Source organism: Centruroides sculpturatus, unplaced genomic scaffold (genome assembly GCF_000671375.1).
Source record: "Centruroides sculpturatus isolate CEXI.00-Female unplaced genomic scaffold, Cexi_2.0 scaffold26, whole genome shotgun sequence".
Taxonomy (NCBI): Eukaryota; Metazoa; Arthropoda; class Arachnida; order Scorpiones; family Buthidae; genus Centruroides; species Centruroides sculpturatus.
The window spans coordinates 522,269-544,302 of NW_019384653.1; the positions used below are offsets into that span (position 1 = coordinate 522,269).

At 27.6% G+C, this 22,034-nt stretch overlaps 1 protein-coding gene across 1 annotated transcript in view; it reads left to right on the forward strand.

Annotated features, from left to right (window-relative positions):
* The window catches only part of LOC111626371 (polyribonucleotide nucleotidyltransferase 1, mitochondrial-like), a 73,393-nt gene that overhangs the window by 40,248 nt on the left and 11,111 nt on the right, over positions 1-22,034 (forward strand). Inside the window, exons 14-21 of the mRNA XM_023369717.1 lie at positions 4,303-4,339; positions 8,900-9,056; positions 13,691-13,868; positions 13,943-13,955; positions 14,011-14,241; positions 16,729-16,887; positions 19,058-19,121; positions 19,512-19,595. Of these exons, the coding sequence (XP_023225485.1) occupies positions 4,303-4,339; positions 8,900-9,056; positions 13,691-13,868; positions 13,943-13,955; positions 14,011-14,241; positions 16,729-16,887; positions 19,058-19,121; positions 19,512-19,595 (923 nt within the window). The remainder of the gene's footprint in view (positions 1-4,302; positions 4,340-8,899; positions 9,057-13,690; positions 13,869-13,942; positions 13,956-14,010; positions 14,242-16,728; positions 16,888-19,057; positions 19,122-19,511; positions 19,596-22,034) is intronic.

The window sequence follows — 22,034 nt, forward strand, 5'->3', positions numbered from 1 at the left end:
TGACTCCCATTACAACATTACAGTTTTTTGTTATTGTTGATTTATTTAACAGTTCGATAATTATTATTAATTAGCACATTGCTCACAATAATAATAGTTTGGATCTAGTGAATACAATTAATATAAAATTTTTAACCAGTTTTCGTTTATAGAGATGCTAGGATTTTTATTTATACTATTTTGATTTTTGATTATTTCTATACTTTCTTTGAATTTTCTTTTATATGTATCTTTTTCTCTGTGTAAAATATCTATATTATTTTCGTCTATATTACAATTATTTAAAAGGCAGTGTTCATGAAAAGCAGAATTTAGTCTATGATATTTCAAATCGGCTATATGTTCTTTCAATCTTACTTTAACTTTACGTTTAGTTTCACCTATATAAAATTTTTTTATCTTCACATGTGCACGGAATCTTATAGACTACATTTTTACTTTCTTCTTTCTTTATTATATTTGTTTTGTTAACTTGTTTTGCACTTAATCTGGAGAGTAGCTTACCATATGTTGGTACTAATTTTACATTAATTTTTTTGACTTCTTTATTGAGTTCTTCGTTTAAGCCTTTTATGTATGGGAAATGAATGCATTTTATTTCTGTTTGTTTAGGATCTATTCTTATTGCTTTATCTGTTTTTTTAGCTATTTCTGTTTCCCAAATACTAAGAATTCTGTTTGGGTATCCTGAAAGTATAAATTTTTTTCTTTAATGTATTTAAATGTTCAATTTGCTTAGTTTTTATACTAGTTCTATTTTTGATCTTAGTGTATTCCATATTAAATATGTTTTGTTTTATATGAAGTGGTATGTTAGAATTATAGTGAACTGTAGTATTTATTGAACACTGCTTTTTAAACGGTTCAAATTCGAAATTTGTATTATTTCTTTTAATTGTAATATCTAAATAATATATACTGGTGGTAATTTTATCTTCTTCTTCTATTTTAAATTGAATATTTTTATGGATATTATTTATTATATTTCTGATTTCATTAGTGTTAATCTTGACCTCATCATATATTATTAAGATGTCTTCTCTGTATCTTCTGTAGAACTTTATATCTTATATGTCACTTATTTCTTTATCTATATCTATCATTATGATCTCAGCTAGTTTCGGTCCTATTACAGACCCCATACTAATTCCACTATTCTGTGTATAATATTTACTGTTTATTTCTAAGTAATTGCTTCTATAGGTAAATTTGATTAGGTCAATTATTTCAGGTTCAATTTTAAGTTGTGTCAGCTTAGGTTCAATTATTTCCCATATTATGGAAGGGTACATATCAATTATATCTAGGCTTGCAATTCTGTATGTATCTTTTATATCTATCTGTTTAATATCATATAGTAGTTCATCAGTATTATAAATGGCAAATTTAGAATTTTGGTATATTTTGAGTTTGTTTTAAAATTTTCTCAAGATTATATAATGTTGTGTTTCTGAAATCTACTATAGGATGGACAGTTTCATCTGCTTTACGTGTTTTAAGTTGTATCTTCATTTTCGGTGTACGATCGTTGTCTTCTCTCAGGATAAACTCTTTTTCTGCTTTAGTTAAACTTTTTAGTTTGTATAGTTTGGTAATTCTATTTTTTAATTCTTTATATATTACTTCTATGGGGCCAATTGGAAGTTCTCTAAATTTACTACTATCAACTAATTCTTATTCTTTCTTTTTAACCCACTCCTGCTCAACTATAATTATTTGTTTAGATTTATCTGCTTTGATTATTTCTAGTCGCTGTATTATTGCTGAGATGGAAACAATGTTAAAATTATGGTGTGATAGTCAAATAAATGTGAAAAATTGTATAATAATATAATTTGTTATACATATATATTATCTAAGATTTTATTAAACATTTTTTTCTAAATTATTGTTTTATTTAGTCTCCGGCCCCAATTAAAAATTATTTGTATGTATTTATATGCAAAATTATACCCCAACTTATGCAAATTCGACTTACGCGGTTATTGCTCGTTCCCACCTATCGCGTAAATTCAGGGTATTACTGTACAAGGTCTGTAAATAAAGTAATGAGACTAGTTTCATTGCAAACAATCTGACAACACTGTGGGGGGTTTTTTTGGCAGTGGTGTAAGGACAAAGTTCCATATAGCTTCAGTTCAAATGAAAACCTTGTCACATTAACTAGTGGACTGTGAGTGCACATTTTGCAAAGTGATAGTTTGTTGTGCGTCTTGAAAATGAACGAACATAGTTACAAACAACATTGTGTGAGCAAGTTTTGTTTTAAACTCGGAGCCACTGAAACATTTGCAAAACTTCAAAGGGCCTACAGGAAAACTGCTTTGTTAAGATCCCAGGTTTTTAGATGGTTTAAAGTAGTGTTTCTCAACCTCTAACAAATCATCGCCCCCATGAATAAAACCGTCACGCAGTATCGCCCTTTTTTACTTTATAATTTCGATGCCAAGGCTAACGCCAAATTTGTACTGCATTGAATAGACTAGTGAATAGTATAATGTTATTTGTTTAATTATTGTATGATATAACTAATAAAATATCTAATTAATCTTAATATAATGTTTTACCATATCTATCAGAAAGTTGTTTTTCGCTCCCCAAAATATAAATTGTTACAAATCGCCCTTTCAACATGGGAAAACGCCCACATGGGGGCAATATCGCCCCTGTTGAGAAACTCTGGTTTAAAGCATTTTCAGAAGGCTGAGAATCTGTTGAAGAGGAAGGCCATCAACTTCATGAACTGATACAAATGTGGAATGAATCAGAGATCTTGTGTGATCTGACTGTCATTTAACTGTCAGATTGATTGCAGATGAGCTGAATTTGAACCACACAACTGTCTATTAAATTTTGACTAACGAATTGGGGATGAGAAAAATTTGTGAAAAATGGTCTGCAAAAACCTCGCTTCTCAGCAGAAAGACAAGAGGAAGGAAGAGTGCTATGATCTTATGGATCAGATTGAAAATGATTCAGATTTACTTACAAATGTCAATATGGGTGATGAAACATGAATCTTTGAGTACTATCTAGAAACAAAACGCCAAAGTGAGGAGTGGCACACAGCAACCTCCCCATGGCTGAAAAATGCGAGAATGATCAAGTCAAAGAACAAACTCATGCTCATGTGCTTCTTTGACAGCAATGGATTCATGCCTCAAGGTCAAACTGTCAATCAGCATTTCTACCGTGAGGTTCTTGACAAACTGCAAAAACATGTTGCTCACATGAGGCCAAACATCAAAGAGACCTGGATGTTGCATCACAACAATGCACCTTGTCACACAGTGCTTTCAATTACAGAGTTTTTGGCACAGAAAAATATTCCTGTTGTCCCTAATATAATTTAATTAAATTTACGTAAAATATTTAAAAATAATAATACTACTATATTCATTAATATTCAAATTACTTATATTTCATTTTACAGAAAATGAAATATAAGTAATTTGAACTGTATTAATTGTTACAATCAAATTTATACTTTGCTCTTAATATTAATATATTAAAATACTGTATTTACTCACGTATAAAAGGATCTTGCATATAGGACGAGGTGTGACTTTAAAGGTCAGAATATAGAAAATTAAATTTATTAATACAATTCTAATTTTATTTCATTTAATTACAAATAAAATATCAAATGCATGAAAATGCACACATTGTCCTGAAAAATTACTGTCATTTTAAACTTTAAGGAAAAATCTTGTAAAATTGACAACATTATTTGTTCATGTAAAGCTGGACAATCTGGAGCCTGTATTTGCCAATTCTTAACAGTCGAATCCATTCTCTGTCAATTACACTTATGACTTTCTCCGAATTATGATTTCTGAATAATCATCTGTTTTCATGTGGAAATGGATTAAAATTTATATCAGGCTCTTGTGTGATTTTGGAATTTCAATCTGGAATTCAATTCAAAGGCTTTGCTTTTCCTATTGCTTCTCATCTTTATTCCTGACAATATATAAGAACAATTCAAACAACCCAGATAAAATACTTGTTTTTAAATACAAGAGGGTAAGCATCCGGTAAAAAATGCAAATACATCGTTCACAAAAATTATTGACAAATGCAAAGAATCCTTCAATAATGCATATAGGATGACCTAGGTTTTTGAAGCCGTGAAAAATGAATAAAAACCTTGTCTTCTATGCAAGTAAATACAGTATATTTTATTTGGAATTATTCAACTAGTAATTTTCAGTAAAGTATTAATTTTTTTAAATATTAAAATTAATATAATATTTTATATATTGATATTTCTTTTAAAATAATCTGTAATTATAATTTTAGAGGTTTGAAAGAGAAAAATTTTATGCTTCATTACGAGGTATGACAAAAATTTATAATTTTGGAAAATATAATTTTTAAATATGTTGTAAAATAAGTGTTTTATCATTTTTATAATAAATGATTTGATATTAAAGAATGTTATTAAAAACTTTTAAGAAATTATCAATAAGATTTTAACATCAAATAAAATGATGACATATCAGACTAGCACAAGTAAACTGGAACTATATACTAAACATGACAATTAATACCTAAATGCTAATTCCAGCACTGAATGAACAAAAAATTTTAATGCTCGAACGTTTTTGGCCGTCTCTTAGAGGCCTTCCTCAGGATAAAACACAAAAAAAAAAAAAAAAAAAAAAAAAAAAAAAAAAAAAAAAAAAAAAAAAAAAAAAAAAAAAAAAAAAAAAAAAAAAAAAAAAAAAAAAAAAAAAAAAAAAAAAAAAAAAAAAAAAAAAAAAAAAAAAAAAAAAAAAAAAAAAAAAAAAAAAAAAAAAAAAAAAAAAAAAAAAAAAAAAAAAAAAAAAAAAAAAAAAAAAAAAAAAAAAAAAAAAAAAAAAAAAAAAAAAAAAAAAAAAAAAAAAAAAAAAAAAAAAAAAAAAAAAAAAAAAAAAAAAAAAAAAAAAAAAAAAAAAAAAAAAAAAAAAAAAAAAAAAAAAAAAAAAAAAAAAAAAAAAAAAAAAAAAAAAAAAAAAAAAAAAAAAAAAAAAAAAAAAAAAAAAAAAAAAAAAAAAAAAAAAAAAAAAAAAAAAAAAAAAAAAAAAAAAAAAAAAAAAAAAAAAAAAAAAAAAAAAAAAAAAAAAAAAAAAAAAAAAAAAAAAAAAAAAAAAAAAAAAAAAAAAAAAAAAAAAAAAAAAAAAAAAAAAAAAAAAAAAAAAAAAAAAAAAAAAAAAAAAAAAAAAAAAAAAAAAAAAAAAAAAAAAAAAAAAAAAAAAAAAAAAAAAAAAAAAAAAAAAAAAAAAAAAAAAAAAAAAAAAAAAAAAAAAAAAAAAAAAAAAAAAAAAAAAAAAAAAAAAAAAAAAAAAAAAAAAAAAAAAAAAAAAAAAAAAAAAAAAAAAAAAAAAAAAAAAAAAAAAAAAAAAAAAAAAAAAAAAAAAAAAAAAAAAAAAAAAAAAAAAAAAAAAAAAAAAAAAAAAAAAAAAAAAAAAAAAAAAAAAAAAAAAAAAAAAAAAAAAAAAAAAAAAAAAAAAAAAAAAAAAAAAAAAAAAAAAAAAAAAAAAAAAAAAAAAAAAAAAAAAAAAAAAAAAAAAAAAAAAAAAAAAAAAAAAAAAAAAAAAAAAAAAAAAAAAAAAAAAAAAAAAAAAAAAAAAAAAAAAAAAAAAAAAAAAAAAAAAAAAAAAAAAAAAAAAAAAAAAAAAAAAAAAAAAAAAAAAAAAAAAAAAAAAAAAAAAAAAAAAAAAAAAAAAAAAAAAAAAAAAAAAAAAAAAAAAAAAAAAAAAAAAAAAAAAAAAAAAAAAAAAAAAAAAAAAAAAAAAAAAAAAAAAAAAAAAAAAAAAAAAAAAAAAAAAAAAAAAAAAAAAAAAAAAAAAAAAAAAAAAAAAAAAAAAAAAAAAAAAAAAAAAAAAAAAAAAAAAAAAAAAAAAAAAAAAAAAAAAAAAAAAAAAAAAAAAAAAAAAAAAAAAAAAAAAAAAAAAAAAAAAAAAAAAAAAAAAAAAAAAAAAAAAAAAAAAAAAAAAAAAAAAAAAAAAAAAAAAAAAAAAAAAAAAAAAAAAAAAAAAAAAAAAAAAAAAAAAAAAAAAAAAAAAAAAAAAAAAAAAAAAAAAAAAAAAAAAAAAAAAAAAAAAAAAAAAAAAAAAAAAAAAAAAAAAAAAAAAAAAAAAAAAAAAAAAAAAAAAAAAAAAAAAAAAAAAAAAAAAAAANATTTTTAAATATTTAAACGATGTACCATACGATATAAAAATCATTACATTTACAACATAAAAATAATTATTTTTAAATAAAGCTATACATAAATTATTATTATAGCGTTGTAAAAATTAGCCCGATGTAAACGATGTGGAAATTGTTTTCTTTTACAAAGCAGAAAGATGAAAAATAATTACACATACAATTATTGTTGTGCTTTGTGGCAATGTAAATAATACTTCCATGATTGTGGAATCGGAATATACTCAGAGTTAATGCAGTTTCCCTTCATGGTTTCTATATCAATCTCAATAGCTTCCAACGTACCACCAGTCCTTAATAGACAGCCTAACTGCCAACCAGCAATCTACAATAACTACCACCAACACATGGGTTAATGATGCACAGCACAACTGGGTAGTTTTATCTTACGAATCATCCCTTCAACAAATTTTTAGTAAAATCGCTAAGGAGTTGAATGTGTGCTTAACATATAAAAGAAAACAGAATATTTTCTGACTTTTATCTAATGCTAAGGACAAGTCCGATGATAAGAAAGCGCCAGGAGTGTACTGCATCCTTTGAATGATGAATGTTTCAATTGTAGGATAACATACATTGGATCTACATACAGATCCCTTGAGGCTAGAATACAGGAACACAAATATGATGTGTCCAAGCAGAAGTATACATAAGTAAGCAGAAGGTAGCATACTGCTCTAGCCCAGTATGCTACCGAACTAGTGGTTTCCCAATGTTGGGATGACTCTACTCTTTTGCATAGGGCCTTCGACCGACACGACTTACGCTCATTGGAGGCTATTGAGATTTATATAGAAACCATGAAGAGAAACTGCATTAACTCCGAGTATATTCCAATTCCACAATCATGGAAGTATTATTTACATTGCCACAAAGCACAACAGTAATTGTATGTGTAATTATTTTTCATCTTTCTGCTTTGTAAAAGAAAACAATTTCCACATCGTTTACATTACGCTAATTTTTATAACGCTATAATAATAATTTATGTATAGCTTTATTTTAAAATAATTATTTTTATGTTGTAAATGTAATGATTTTTATATCGTATGGTACATCGTTTAAATATTTAAAAATTTGGAACACTGTATTCGACAGTTAGAAGTTTTTAAATGATAGAACTGTTTTTTTGTGTGTTTCATCCTGAGGAGGGCCTCTAAAAGACAGCCGAAAACATTTGAGCATTAAAAGTTTTTGTTCATTCAGTGCTGGAATTAGCATTTAGGTGTTAATTGTTGTGTTAAGATGATGACATATATATATTAAATTATTAAATATATATTATTCATATACAGTAGACCCCCCTATAACGCTTAGATACGTTCCACGCTAACCGAAAATTACGTTGTAGGAATGATTAAATACATGAGCCAATCGCAGCCCGATAGGTGGGAACTTTATGGACTAAGGCTGTTCGAAAAGTTTTCTTCTATAAAATTAACCGATTCTAGACTAATTCCACTCAGCATTTCCAAAACACGTATAATTTTTTGGGAGTAATCCGTATAAACTATGCTATAAACAAAAAATTATAGGATTACTTACCGAGTGTGTACCGTTCGACTACGCCGTTGCTTAAAGCTGGTTTTCGTTGCGGAACAGCACATGAATCGGCGGCCGCGATTTCTAATAAATAATTTTTCGCATAAAAATAACTTGACCTTTGGAGACATCATTAATATAAATAATTTTTATGGCCGTTGAATAAGAAGTGTTTCTTTCACAAGAAATGTATAAAATTAGTGCTGTATTAGACTTACGGTACCTAATTTACATACTGTACAGACGATAATAAACTCAACTTACTAGCCTAAAATCTCCGTAGCGTGTTGCCAGGCGGCAGAAAGCATATATATAATTATAATAAAGTTACAATAAATTAAGTTAATATATAATTATATATACAGTACCTAATTTATATATAATTAATATATAATTATATGTACAGTACCTAATTTATATATAATTTATATATAATACTAAACAGACGATAGCAAACTCAATTTAGCCGCTCCGTAGCGTGGCGCAGGGTCGGAGGAAAGTAGTTCGGCTGCTCATCCACTATTGGTCCAGACTCTATCAATCTTCTCGCGAAACGATGTTATAGGAGGTACGTTATACGAAAGTTGCTACAATTTTTTCGCTACGTTATAGGAATTTCCGTTATAGGAACGTACGTTATAGGGGGGTCGACTGTATTAAATTTAGATTCTTATGTAAATGCAATTTAAAAGTTTATTAGTAATTACTGAGATGAAAGAATAGAAAGCCTGGAATTTTTTAAAACTTTTGTATTATTTGAAAAATCAAGAAGTCGTGAAGAATTTTAGATGATTTGAGTTTTTTCAATGCTGAAAATTTGCTTATATTGTATGTTTCTTAGAATTGTTTTTGTGAGTCACCATGTTTTTATGTTGAGTATAGAAAAATATATTTTTAATCTCTTGTAATAATAAACAATAGATTACTCTAATATTTTATTTCAAAAATTTTTTATATTATTATTATTAAATCTGCCAAATTATCAGGTTATTTTTAGGCTAAATTAATAATTAGTTTTTAATTATTAACTTAGTCTAAAAATAGTCCAGTAATTTGGCAAGTCATTTGGATTTAATTAATTAAATTGTGTTAGGAGTTGTTATTAAATATCAATAAATAATAATTTGTAAAATTTTCAATATAATTTTTTGTTTTTAAATAATAGTTTCCTTCATATGCAACAAATGAAACTGGTAAACTTGGTCCAGCTGGCAGAAGAGAATTAGGACATGGTGCTTTAGCGGAAAAGGCAATTAGACCAGTTGTTCCTTCAGATTTTCCCTTTACTATAAGGCTCACATCAGAAGTTTTAGAGTCTAATGGTAGGAATTTTTAAATGTAGATTTTTATCATATCTCTTTTATTAAGTAAATATAAAAAAATACATTTACAAGAATTTTTTACACACTTTGAAATTCACAAATCTTTGCACTATCTAATACACTATACTTACTTGGTAATAAAAAATCAGATCTTTGACACTGCTTGTTAAAATAACCAACTACTTATTTTTATTACAAAAAACATACTTTGCTTTATTAACCTATTCGATGTTGAAAGTTTTATTTGTTGCCTGTGACACCATGTTGAATTTTTGTCAATGTTAAGCCTAAAAATTTTTTTTCTTTTTTTGAGTGATAATCGTGTTTACTGTATTGTAAAAAAATATTTTTTTATGTTTTACAAACAAAATAAATATATTGAATAATATAGAAACAAAAAAAATTATATTTTAAAAGTTCATTTTAATATAAAAATTGTGACGTATAGCGACATCTAGTATCAAAAATGTTCTGATGTAAACACGAATATATTCGGGATTGCCCACATAGGTCAGTGAGGTCAACACAAATATTTTCGGGAACAATGCAGGACAGGTTAAAGATATCTTCAGTTTTGTAACGTGTTTTGTAAAAATATCTTGTTCCAATAAACATTTGAAGTTACAGAATTTAAAATCATTTTAAAATAAACAAATCAAAAGAATTGAACGAAACACCAATTTTGAACTTAAAGTTCGAAATTGGTATTTCATTCAATTGGGTTTATTGAGTTGGATTTTACACTTTTCTTAGGGGATAATTTCTGACCTTGTTATATTAGAATGGTATCAGTAATAATTTTTATGATTTCATAAAGAGACTTTTTGCATTTATGCAAGTATTTTGAAAAACTATGCAATTTATAGAATCATAGTGATTTTTTTGCAGTAATAACTAAATTAAAAATTAGCTGGTTTTTATTTAGTGTAAATAACAACTAATTTGCATCAAAAAGTTAACTCACACTTTGATTAGAAACTTTTGTTTAAATAACAATGTGTAGTTGTTATCTCCTGTAAAAATCACCTACAAGGTCACATACCAACACTACAAAGCTTTCCTTAAAAATAAAATATGTTATTAAAAACATAAGATAAGCAAAAAATGAAACAGTTGCAGTTTTGTTTTTGGTATTTATAAAACTGGAGGTCTACTGTTCGGAATATATGTGAAATGTGCAAGGAAGCTTACTTCTTCTGGTGTATATGCCAGGCAACCTCTACCCGGCACATATAGAATGAAATCAAGACAATGTTCTAACTTTTATAAATTTCATTTTTATTGATCTTGACAAAAAAGAAGCGAAGTAACAATTTGTTACTTATAACTGTCCATATATTTTTTTATAAAACATAAACTCTGTGGTGTACAGTGTTCTGATTAACTAGGGATGATTTAAGTGCAATTTATTGAAATTACTAAGAAGCAAAAAGTAATTTATACTGATTCCCAAATATTTGTAAATATAAAGTCAGAAAAGTTGTATTTCTGACTAAAGTCATAGTCATTTTGAAAAGAAAGAAATGTAATTGAATAATTTTCATTATCAATCATTATGGAATTCCACATTTTATAGAAGTTAGAAAAACCATAGAATTATGAAATTTGTGTTATTGCCTTGAAACTTTTCCACTTAAAATTATGTCTATTATAGAAAAGAAATTATTGTGATTAACATGAAGGAAAAAATTTCTCTCAGATTTTTGAGCTCATAAATAAGAAGTGAGATGTTCCTGTGAATTTCAGTTGTTTACACAAAATAATGGATAGGTTGCAAAGTGGTGAAACAACTAGCAAAATTTTTTGAATTTTTAGAAAAATTGCTGTATATATATATAAACAAATAGCAGGTAAGCCCGGGCAAAAAATGAGAACAAATATTAAGATTATTCCATACTTCTAACCCTTCTATTATTAGTGTTTGATTTATATAACTACAAAAGTTATCTTACATAAGGGTTTATCACACCAAGTGACCAATATAATACATTTAAAAAATTCTTTAAATTGTGTACAGTAGAGGAATAAAGAATTCAGAGATATCAGAGAATGAAGTTTGGGGCAATGGGTTGATGAGTTAATAGGAAAGATGAAATCAGGAAAGGGGGTGGTGTGTCCAAGTTTCCTGATAGTTAATTAAGCATTTTCTCATAAATATTGCATATATAGAAAAATTATTAGAATTGGTTTGGTTTATTTGGTTAGGCAACATGACACGTACGCAATCTGCTGAGGGGGATGCATCACAGAAAGACATTTATGTAAAGCTGGCCCCAATTTAAGTGTTACTAATGTGAAGAAAACCCAGAAAACTGCATGTTGCCAGTCCATTGGCTATGCACAAACCCACAACTGACTACCGGTGTTCAGTGGTTTAACCACTTGGTTACTGGAGAGTACTTATTGGGCTACAATTTGAAAAAATTGTGGATTTATAAATTCCCACTGTCATTGTCTTGCTGTCTGTCTTTCCTTAATCTCAAGAATGGAGTTAGATAGATGAAAGTCAAGACCAGATATGGAAAGCTTAAGAGCATGATGACAAGATTAGCTATATACAAACTGTACTCCAATTTGTATTGCAAGTCATGTTATTTTAATTCAAAGTTTTTCCCTAGCGTTCTTACATGCATAACTGGCATGACACTGCTGCTGATGGGAAAAGTATGATGTATGGGGGCAAAACATTGTGACGATGTCACAATAAATAATTGCTCATTAGCATTATGAAAGCACTACTTAGAAATGAAAAAAACCCAAGTTGTTAGATGGAAAATTAAATACTTTAGACTTTTCATAGGGTAACACTACACTCCACTGTCAAGTGCTATGTGCTACCTGTTACCTGTTACAGTAATGGTGTAATAGCAAGTCTATTTTGCACTATATTGTCACAGTAATTTAGTGAATATAATATATATTTTTAAAAATTATATTCAGTTTATTTTCTTAAATTTTTTGCCAATAGATGATGCTACACATAAAGCCAACAAATTGAATATAGACAGAAATTAATTGATAAATAGAAATCCAATGAATATAATATGTATGACATTATCTATGTTAGAAGTAGTATATGAATTTAACTGCTGATTTTTGTAGCAATTGGTCGAACGGCCGAAGTGTGCATAGCAAACAAACATCCTCATTTATTTATATATTATATTATATATTAATTTTTTGTATTTATTTACACTAAGAAGTTGATATTGACTGAATAGTATGTAATGCTAATTTTTACATAAACTAACAAAAATTTTAAACTGAATTATATACATATATGAAAAGAGACTAAAGACTGCTTCTGTAAGGTAATCAAACTTATTTAAGTAGCAAAAATGTTTTTGTTTTACTAATTAAATGAATATATCAACAAAAACAATATGAAATCTTATCAATTCTACAGTAAAAGGACAACCATAGCAAGATGACATGAAAGAAAAGAGAAATTTTAACTGTTAAAGGTGAAATAGCTGTGACATTACAGTTATGGGAACAATTAGCTTGATAAGTTATCAAAAGCAGGAATTTACACAATAAGATAAACATTAAAAGATCAGAACTATTTTTATATAGGCTCCATTTTGAGATCAATAAAAATTAAAGTATTAGAACATTATAATTAGATATCAAAGAACAATAATAATATAATCAGATCACTGCTATTATTGGTATGGAAGAAAGAAGCAAAAGGACACTGGGATAAGCCTGAAATTATAGAAGAATGTTGGCCAAATATTACACTAAGGGCTTTTTAGCAGATTCGTGTACACTATCAATAAGCCACAGAAGTCATAAATGCAATGATGCAAAAGAAATATGTGAATGTCAGAAGCCTAATTAAATTTCAACAAAGTAATTAAGAAGTTAATCAATGAATTATTTGTTGAAGATTTTTCTGTATGTGTGTGTTAAAAAAATCATTTATTAATAATATGTAAAGTTTAATGTTGATAAATGATTTTGTAATGTATGGAAGTAATTGTTTTATTAAAAAATATAGTAAATTCAATCGACATGTTTCAAATGTCTATAAAATTTTATATTTGGTTTAATGTGACCACTTCATCAATTTTTAAAATGCAGAAATTTGTACTAGTGTTCAAAAGCATTATAAGAATTTTAAGAAACTCAAGGCTCACAAAGAGCTGAAAATGTTTTTCATTAAGGAAGCAACTATTTCATGCATAATGTTGTTAAGTTTTGTAAGATTTAAAGAAAGATATATATATATTTTAAGATCACAATTTTTAATTGTGATTATTTTAATTAAATTCAGTGACAAATAAACTGGATATATGCAAAGTAAATAAACATCAAAAAACCAGATTCCAGCAGAAAAGGTAAAATTTACCATAAAAATTTACCATAAAAATTAAAAAATGTTTTCTCCTATGTTAAATGGGAGAAAACATTTTTGAACATCTTCAACCCGATGATGATCATTTAACATGGCATAAAATATTTGCTACTGTAAGTTTTACCCTTTTATTCTGCTGGAATCTAAATAAGCACCCAAAAAACACTTAAAAAGTTTTTTTTAATATTAGTAAATTAATACATAATTTTATTCAATATGTTTAGAATAATTTAATTTATTACAATATTTAACTAAATTATTTGTTTCATTTTAGGATCATCATCGATGGCATCAGTGTGTGGAGGTAGTTTGGCATTGATGGATGCGGGAGTGCCTGTTAGTTCTGCAGTTGCGGGAATAGCCGTGGGACTCGTTTCTAAAGTAAATCCGGAAAAACCGTATGAACTTACAGATTACAGGATTCTGACAGATATTTTGGTAAGATTATTAAAGTTTTATCCCTAAATATATTATAAATTTTTAATCAGAGCAATACTCAAAATTCACGATTAAAATCAGTTAAAAGTGGTAAATTTAAGGTTTAAAAACAGGATTATATACTTCAGACTAAAGTAACACTAATTTTACTTTCAGTACGCTCCCAAACCTTACGATTTTGGATACGACGTGCAAGATTCGTATGGGAATCAACAGTTCCGTAAAGAGACCAGCGATGGAAAGGGAAGAGTAGTTGGATCCTACGGATATACAGATGCATACGGGATATATCGCATTGTGGAATATGTAGCAGACGAATTTGGATACAGGGCGAAGGTCAAGACAAACGAACCGGGCACAGCTAACCAGAATCCTGCACACGTAACAGTACGTTCGCAAGCGATACCACACGTCCCACATTACAAGAAACCCATTTATTACTGATACAATACGTCCATTTAACGATACCATAAAGTTTGCTGGTTTAGTAGTTTGCTTGGATGCCTCCTGTAAATAAAAAGCATACGCCTAGTATTTGTGTGGGAAATTTCCCCAATTGTCCAAGAAATTTCCCTTCGTTTCTAGCTCGCCGCATTGTAGTATAGTAACAACGCTTGAATGGAAGCTTGGATTCTGACGTAGCGTTAGAGGTTAGCAAGATCCTGGATAATTTATGGAATTTTATTAAAGATATATTTATAAATAAACTGGGTTAAATCATTTTTTTCTCTTTAAAAAATAAATTTTATTTTTAAAAAATTCAAAATGGAATCGCAGTCGATTGACTGTAAAAATATCGTTTATATGAATCTCAGATAAAGACTAAGGAAGATTTTTATCAAATAAAGTAATGAAAAATTATCCTAGAAGATTAATAAATAATATTTAGGTTATTGAACTTAATTTTACGTTTAAAAAATAAATTAACAAGTGAAACGATAAATGANTTGAATGATTATTCAAATACATGTTTTTGTTTTTTAATTCTTTCCACCAAGATGCCTTTTTTTAACAAGTCCATTAAGAGTTCGGCCAGACTCATGGCAGGGCAGCCAGATGGTAAGAAATGGGTCTGATATGTTTGGATGAACTTTCTCCTGAGAATTTCCTGGAGATTTCAACCCAACTGGATTCGATCCTTGTCTTTGAAGCTATGGGCTTTCATTTGTATAGCTGTCACTAGGTGGATAGTCAGTGACAAGGATAAATCTATTCAATTGTTATTTTGTTGGAGGTGTTTTGGAGATTATGTTAAGTTTATCTTTGAATATATTTATCCAAGAGAAAAGAACCTAAAAATTTCTTTAAAAAGGATTATAAAATCACAGTCCATAAATTTTTTTTAAAATACAGCAATTCCTCACTTCATGTCATTAATAGGTTTTTGGAAACTGTGACATTAAATGAAACCAATTTTACTAATAGGTTATATAATATATACAAGAAATAATTCAGTTTATGTTGTTCGAATTGGATTATGTTTGCAACCTCCAAATTTATTTTCCATCTCATAGAATCAGTTTTTGAATTTTCTTTACAAACAATAAAAGATGATTGTAAATGACTAGAAATGTACTTTCATCTTTCCTCAGTGACATTAAGTGAGGATTTGCTGTACATGATTAGTTTGGATATTCATTACACATTTGTTTATTATTATTATTATTATTATTATTATTTTTTTTTTGGAAGTACACAATGCTTACTACAAATATAAATCTTGTTTTATTGTTAAAATTGATTTTTACTTGCTCCTTTTTGTCAAGTTACTTCTTTATTTATTCTAAAATATCTTTGGAATGTCAAGTTAAGTAAGACATTGTCATATTAAGAATTTATGTAAAATCATCTTATTAATTGAGATGTTCCTTTTTTCTCCTTGATGATCCCGGGATCGTCAAGGAGAAAAAAAAGCCGGAAACAACTCTTCCACAACTTTCCTGGCTTCAAATAGGAGGTTAGGAAGACCAGGAAGGAAGTATGATAATTTTCAATCATGCTACAATATAAAATTAAATGATAACAACAGCTTAAAAGTAATGATTGTGTTGAATTATTATAACTTTCTCTACTTTAAGTTTAAATAATTGTGTGGTGCCACTATTGTGAGATTTTATTGCAAATTAATAATATTAAAAGACAAAAACCTTATTGTTTGAGTAGGGGTGAATTTTTAAAAAAATGTAAATTCTAATGAGTAAAATTTTTATTAAGTCTTACTCTGCTCAATATATGACATGTGACTCTTCTCTATCTCCCCACCTGTTGACTTTCAAAATTTAGTTACATCAATGCTCCATATATAGAAAAAAACTGCCAAGTTTCAAAATTTTTGCTTCATCCAGTCCTGAGATATAATGCAAAATTGATGCCCCCCCACATTGTGTTAAAAAAATCATTTATTAATAATATGTAAAGTTTAATATTGATAAATGATTTTGTAATGTATGGAAGTAATTGTTTTATTAAAAAATATAGTAAATTCAATCGACATGTTTCAAATGTCTATAAAATTTTATATTTGGTTTAATGTGGCCACTTCATCANGATTTATAAAAACAGAAATTAAAACCTTAACTTCGTAAATATTTTTGGAAATGATAAATATTTGTATTCAAAAGCACAAGATATTAAAATATTTTTTATTGTTCAGTTACATATTTTACATAGGTATATTGTCCTGAAAATGTTTAAGAAATTATAGAATTAAAACAATAATTTCTGTTAAGTACATGAAATATGTCAAGTTTAGATATTTACTAAGGTCAAAAAGCTTTATCAGTCAATTTGCCCATATTCTTTGTTAAAATGCTTGTCTGGAATACAGAAGAGACAATTTTAATCTATTCTATAACTCTTGTATGTTATTGTAAGATTGCTGACGGGGTGGAAATGTCAAGAGGATTGAAGGGTTACAAAGGGTCATATGTGGGCGATTGGTACCGAGACGGACTCTATGGTTACGAGAAACCATTTATGTTACACGAAAGGAGTTTACAAGATTTCCGCAATATTGGAAGTTCTAAGTCAGCAGTGAGCTCTGGGTCCTCCTCTCCTTTCCAAGATAGTCCTAAATGAAGGAGTGTCCCAGTTTGCAAATGACAGTTCCTGCAACACAACATCTCAATGACTAGGAAAATGTGATTGACTTCCTGTGATGGGAAGATGTCAATCTGAGGACGGGCACGAGACACACACACACACTGGTCCAACACTTGGAACTTTTAGGAGAAGAAGCTGCTGCGTCCTGCATTTTTGTTAATTACAATTCTCAATTGCTTAGTCCTATTGGCTGCTTTTCCTCATTCATGACTTTCTATATGGTTGATCACTTGTTACTAACTGTAATGAGATCTTAACTTAGACTGCAGGAGAGGTCAACATTGAAGTTTAATTTGATCCCAACCAGAGATGGTCGATCTTAGGACTTACATTCTTCTATTGTTTGAAAGTTTGTGTTGTGTTTCCATAGAAAAAAATTATTGCTAGCTTCTACTTTTTTTCTTTTAAAATAATTATTTTAATGCAAATTTCAGTGAGGGTTTGGACCTGTCCAGAGGTCCAAACCCTCATTTATTGAACAAGTGTATAGAGTAAACTATTAATGATTTCTAATTACTAAAAATATTTACCACAAGAAAGCAGAATTGAATTAACTACAGGCATGCAATGATCTGAAAAGTTAACTTTAAGTACAGTTCTACAATGTACATACAGGGTGTCGTATAAGAACTGGCCCCATAGGAGTTTTGTGTTTGTTTATTCTTTACATGTAAAGCATGACACCAAGTTATTTGCACCAGTGTGGAGCCAAAAAAAGTTTAACAGGCCACATTTGGACTTTCCATTGGTCAATCAGATGTAGTCTTTTTAAACTCTCTGACAACTTTGCATCTATGTCGAAATAAGCAGGGCTGTGGAGTTGTGTAAAAATCTACTGACTCCGACTTTTCCTTACCATCCGACTCCGACCAGGGGTGGACTTGTTACCGAAAGATACCTGGAAATTCTGATGTCATCACATGACCTCAAAATAAAAGATTCAATAAATAGAGTCCTAACAAAGATAGAACGTAGAAACCTTTTATTCCAAAGCTAAGACTCCTCTAAGTAATGACACAGTCAATATATAAATATGTATTCGATAATTCTTACTTTTCTGACTGTTATATATAACAGAGGGAAAGTGTAGTGCTTAGTCGAAAAATGTCCCCTCCCAAATTTTTACATTTGGACTCAGGACACTTTGAATTTAGAGAGATGCAAAAGATTCGAGGCTATTTTCTATATGTGTGGATGTTAGACTGTGTGGGGAATGATTTTGTTCACCCTGTTTGAAGCCTAATAATTTCTGTGGTCAGATGGTTTAACACAGGAGTTAGTTATTAAGTGTCAAAGTGGTTGAACTAAATTGTGTCCCCATATACATTCTTAACATTTTAGGCGAGAACATCTTAACGGGTTTCACTGTACTATTATAAAATGTCAAAAAAGCTTACTTTGAGGGTAGAGACAAGTTTTATTTATTTATTTAAATTTTGAATGCTAATAATGTGTAAAATATTCATTAAGATATATGACACATGACCTCTTTTATGTCTTCACCCTGTCGACCTTTAATTAAGAACCAAAATTTAATATTATTAATGCCCCTTTATACACAAGCTACTGTGCCACATTTCGTTTCTTAAACCTTACTCATTCTGAGATGATTTTTCCCCTTTTATTGACTTTTTGGGGGGTTTGGGAGATCTCCAAACATGTAGATTTGCAAAAAAGACTTGGAATTGTGTCAAATTTGACCCTCTAATACTTTTCCGTTTTATATACATAACAAGTTTGTAAGTAAAAAAGAGTCAGAGTTGGCGGATTTTTTGACAACTCCGACTCTGGCTAAAACACCAAAACTCCGACTCCACAGCCCTGGAAATAAGTTTAATTTGTTCTTCTATACTTGGCACTGTGCTTCACCTGTAAAAGAATAATAATAATGTCTATGATGATTTTTTTTTATTAACTCCTGTGGGACCAGACTTATGTATATAGAATTGTGTTTCCTATCTTAAAAAAATCAGATTATTATACTATTTAAAATATTAACTAAATAATGTCATGAGCAACAATTGACAAATTTGTTTTTATTTAAAATAAGTTTCAATATTCATAAATATTATTGCATATATAAATTTTCTTTTTTCATTAGGTAGATGTTAAATTATTGGGACTTCCTTTAAAAGTAGTAATGGAAGCAGTGAAACAAGGAAGTGGTAATGAAATTTTATATCTTCTCCTTTGTAATTTGCAATTTACTATTTTAAAATAAATGTTTATACATAAGATAATTTTTAAAATCTGTTATCTAACAATTTATGTAAAATCAAAAAATCTTATTTTTGCAAACATAATAAAGTTGCAACCAGAATTTCATTATAGTCAATTCAGAACTGGCAAGGATCAGGGAAATCCAGCCATCTAATTAATATAAAAAGAAAGATTAAATTAAAAAAAGAATGTATATTTACTAAATTTATGGTGCCAAATCTGACGACAATATAAGTTTCAATGAGTTGAATAATTATCTTTGACTATTGAATATAGTTTAAAAAATATACATTAAAAATTAAATTTTTTCAGCATAGATTTTTCTTTTCTGCTAGATGGAAAGTCAAAAATCTTGAGTATTATGAATCAAGTCATAAATAAACCAAGAGAAGAAAAAAAAGACAATTGGCCAGTATCAGGTAGTTTATTTCTCTTGAATTACCCAATATATTTAACTGATTGCTTTATCTTATAATATAATTGATATGGGTTGATAATACAGTAAGTGCAGAGCCCAAATGGTTAGGAGTTGAAATTTGGTACACAGTTAAAGTACTTCATGAGAACGTACACTAAGAAGGAATTTTAGGAAATTTCCCCCTTCGTGGGGAGAGGATTAAGGATTACCCTGAAGAACTTGGCTTCTACTATACTATTTTAGATGTGGTTTTTTGCATTTTTGCAGGAAATAGAGAATTTTTAGATGGGTCTAAAAGTATGTTCAATTAGTCTGGGAAGAAGGGAGACCTAATACTTGCACCCAGTGAAAACGGGTAACATCAGCTATAATGTAATAATAATAATCTTTGTTGTTGTTATTTTTTGTCCAAGCAACGCCGGACTTATCTGCTAGTACATTAATAACTCATTAATTTGTTTATAAATATTTGGTAGCCTTAGCAGGATTCATATTTAATATTCTTTATATTTAAAATGATTTGGTAGCCTTAAAGTCATATTTATTTAAATATATTTATGAATTTTGCTTGTTAAGTTTTACTATTTTTAATATTGTTTATAATATTTTAATTAATAAATTATATTATTATTAACAACAAAATTTTTTAAATTTAAAAACAGACATTTAAAAATTATTTATTTTCATTCACTTATATTCAAATTGGGTACAACAAATAAATTGATATAGTTCATAAATTTATTTGTTGTATGAATTAAATTATTAGTTATCTACAAGTTATGATAATAACCTACATCATTTTGTTTAAAATATTTCTGAAAACACTATATGGATATTTGGTTTATCTATTCTAAAAAAGTTCACAAGAAACTTACTTTATTTAAGGACTTATTATACTGGTGTGATGCAAGAATGCAATGTGATGCATCCACTCTTACTATAAGAGTGGATGCATACGTGTGGCCGAATTATACCTTTTGTGGTGGCTGCTGCCAAAATGTATTTTTATCAGCCAATTACAATTTGGTAGAAGTTTACTTAGGTAGTCCCAATGTCCACGATTCCAGAATCTTGACAACAGGCAGGATTTGAAATCTGATCTAAATAGTGCTTATCATACTGACATATTACTATGCAAATAGTGTCCAACTTCCCCCAAAGAAGAAGTATGCAAATTTTTGAGTTTCAGATTAATTTTAACAGAAGGTACAGCGTTAATTTTATTTGAAAGTTTGTGTTTTTTTTTTTTTTTTGTTTGAAGTTAAATTGTAACAAACCTAGAAATTATTAATATTCATTTAACAAAATAATGTCAGAGGGAGTGAAATTGTCCAAAGACTTTTGGAAAAAGTGTAATTTGAGAGTTTTCTTTTGCATGTTAGAATCCAAATTTGCTCATTTAGAAGTTGATAAAAGAATGTATTCAGACATTAAATTAGCTATCCAACTTGATCTGCAACACAGATGATATTTGTACTAATTGCTTGTTTCACTGGAAATTAATTTACAGAAAAGAGCGTAATTCTGTAGCATTGTAAATGAACAGTTTGGCATTTGACAGGACATTCAAAGGAAAATTCGGGAAGATATATTTTCCTTTATTTGGCATTTGTTATGTATTGAGTGTTTGGCTGTAGGCATTAGTAAACACACTGCCATGGATTGGGCGAATTACATAAGGCTCGTTTGACATATTACTTACAGAAATCATCATGAATTGAAAATAGGTAGTCCTAAATAGGAAAAAATAGTTGAAATTGATAGAAAGTATAATTTCCAAAAGGAAATTGAGAAGGGATGTAACTTGAAGGATACTCGTCGGGTAGTTGGAGGTGTTTTTTGTGAAGACAACACATGCTTTGTATGCAAAGTGAATGACAGAAGTGAACACACTTAATTGGGTAATTTCAAAATATGTAAATTCAGGAAGCACTGTAAATGTGGATGAGTGGAAGGGGTGTAATCACATAGACGATTTAGAAGGTATTGAAATTGTGCATAAGACTAAAACATGCCGAAAATTTTGTGGACCCTATAACTGATATGCGTACTCAGAAAATTGAATGTCTGTGGCATAATCTAAAAAGTAGAAAAAATTTGCCAATGCATTTTACTGAGGATTTATCGGATTCATGCTTATATTCCTTCATATATAAAAAGATGTTCAAATGGGAAAAAATGAAAACTGGAGAATGTTTTGTGTTATTTGCTAAACATTTGAGTTGGATATATCCTGGCTCAGGTAAAACCCCATTTGGAAAGAACCAGAAAGTGTGCCTACTGCCCCTGAAAACCAGCAAACAGAAGAAAGGAATACCAAAAACTAAGAAAAAAATAAACGTCTACTAGTAATATAGTCAAATCGTCAAATAAGAGAATGAAAGAAGGTTCCAAAACAGAAGATGAATCATGTTCTCATGCAAAAAAAAAAAAAAAAAAA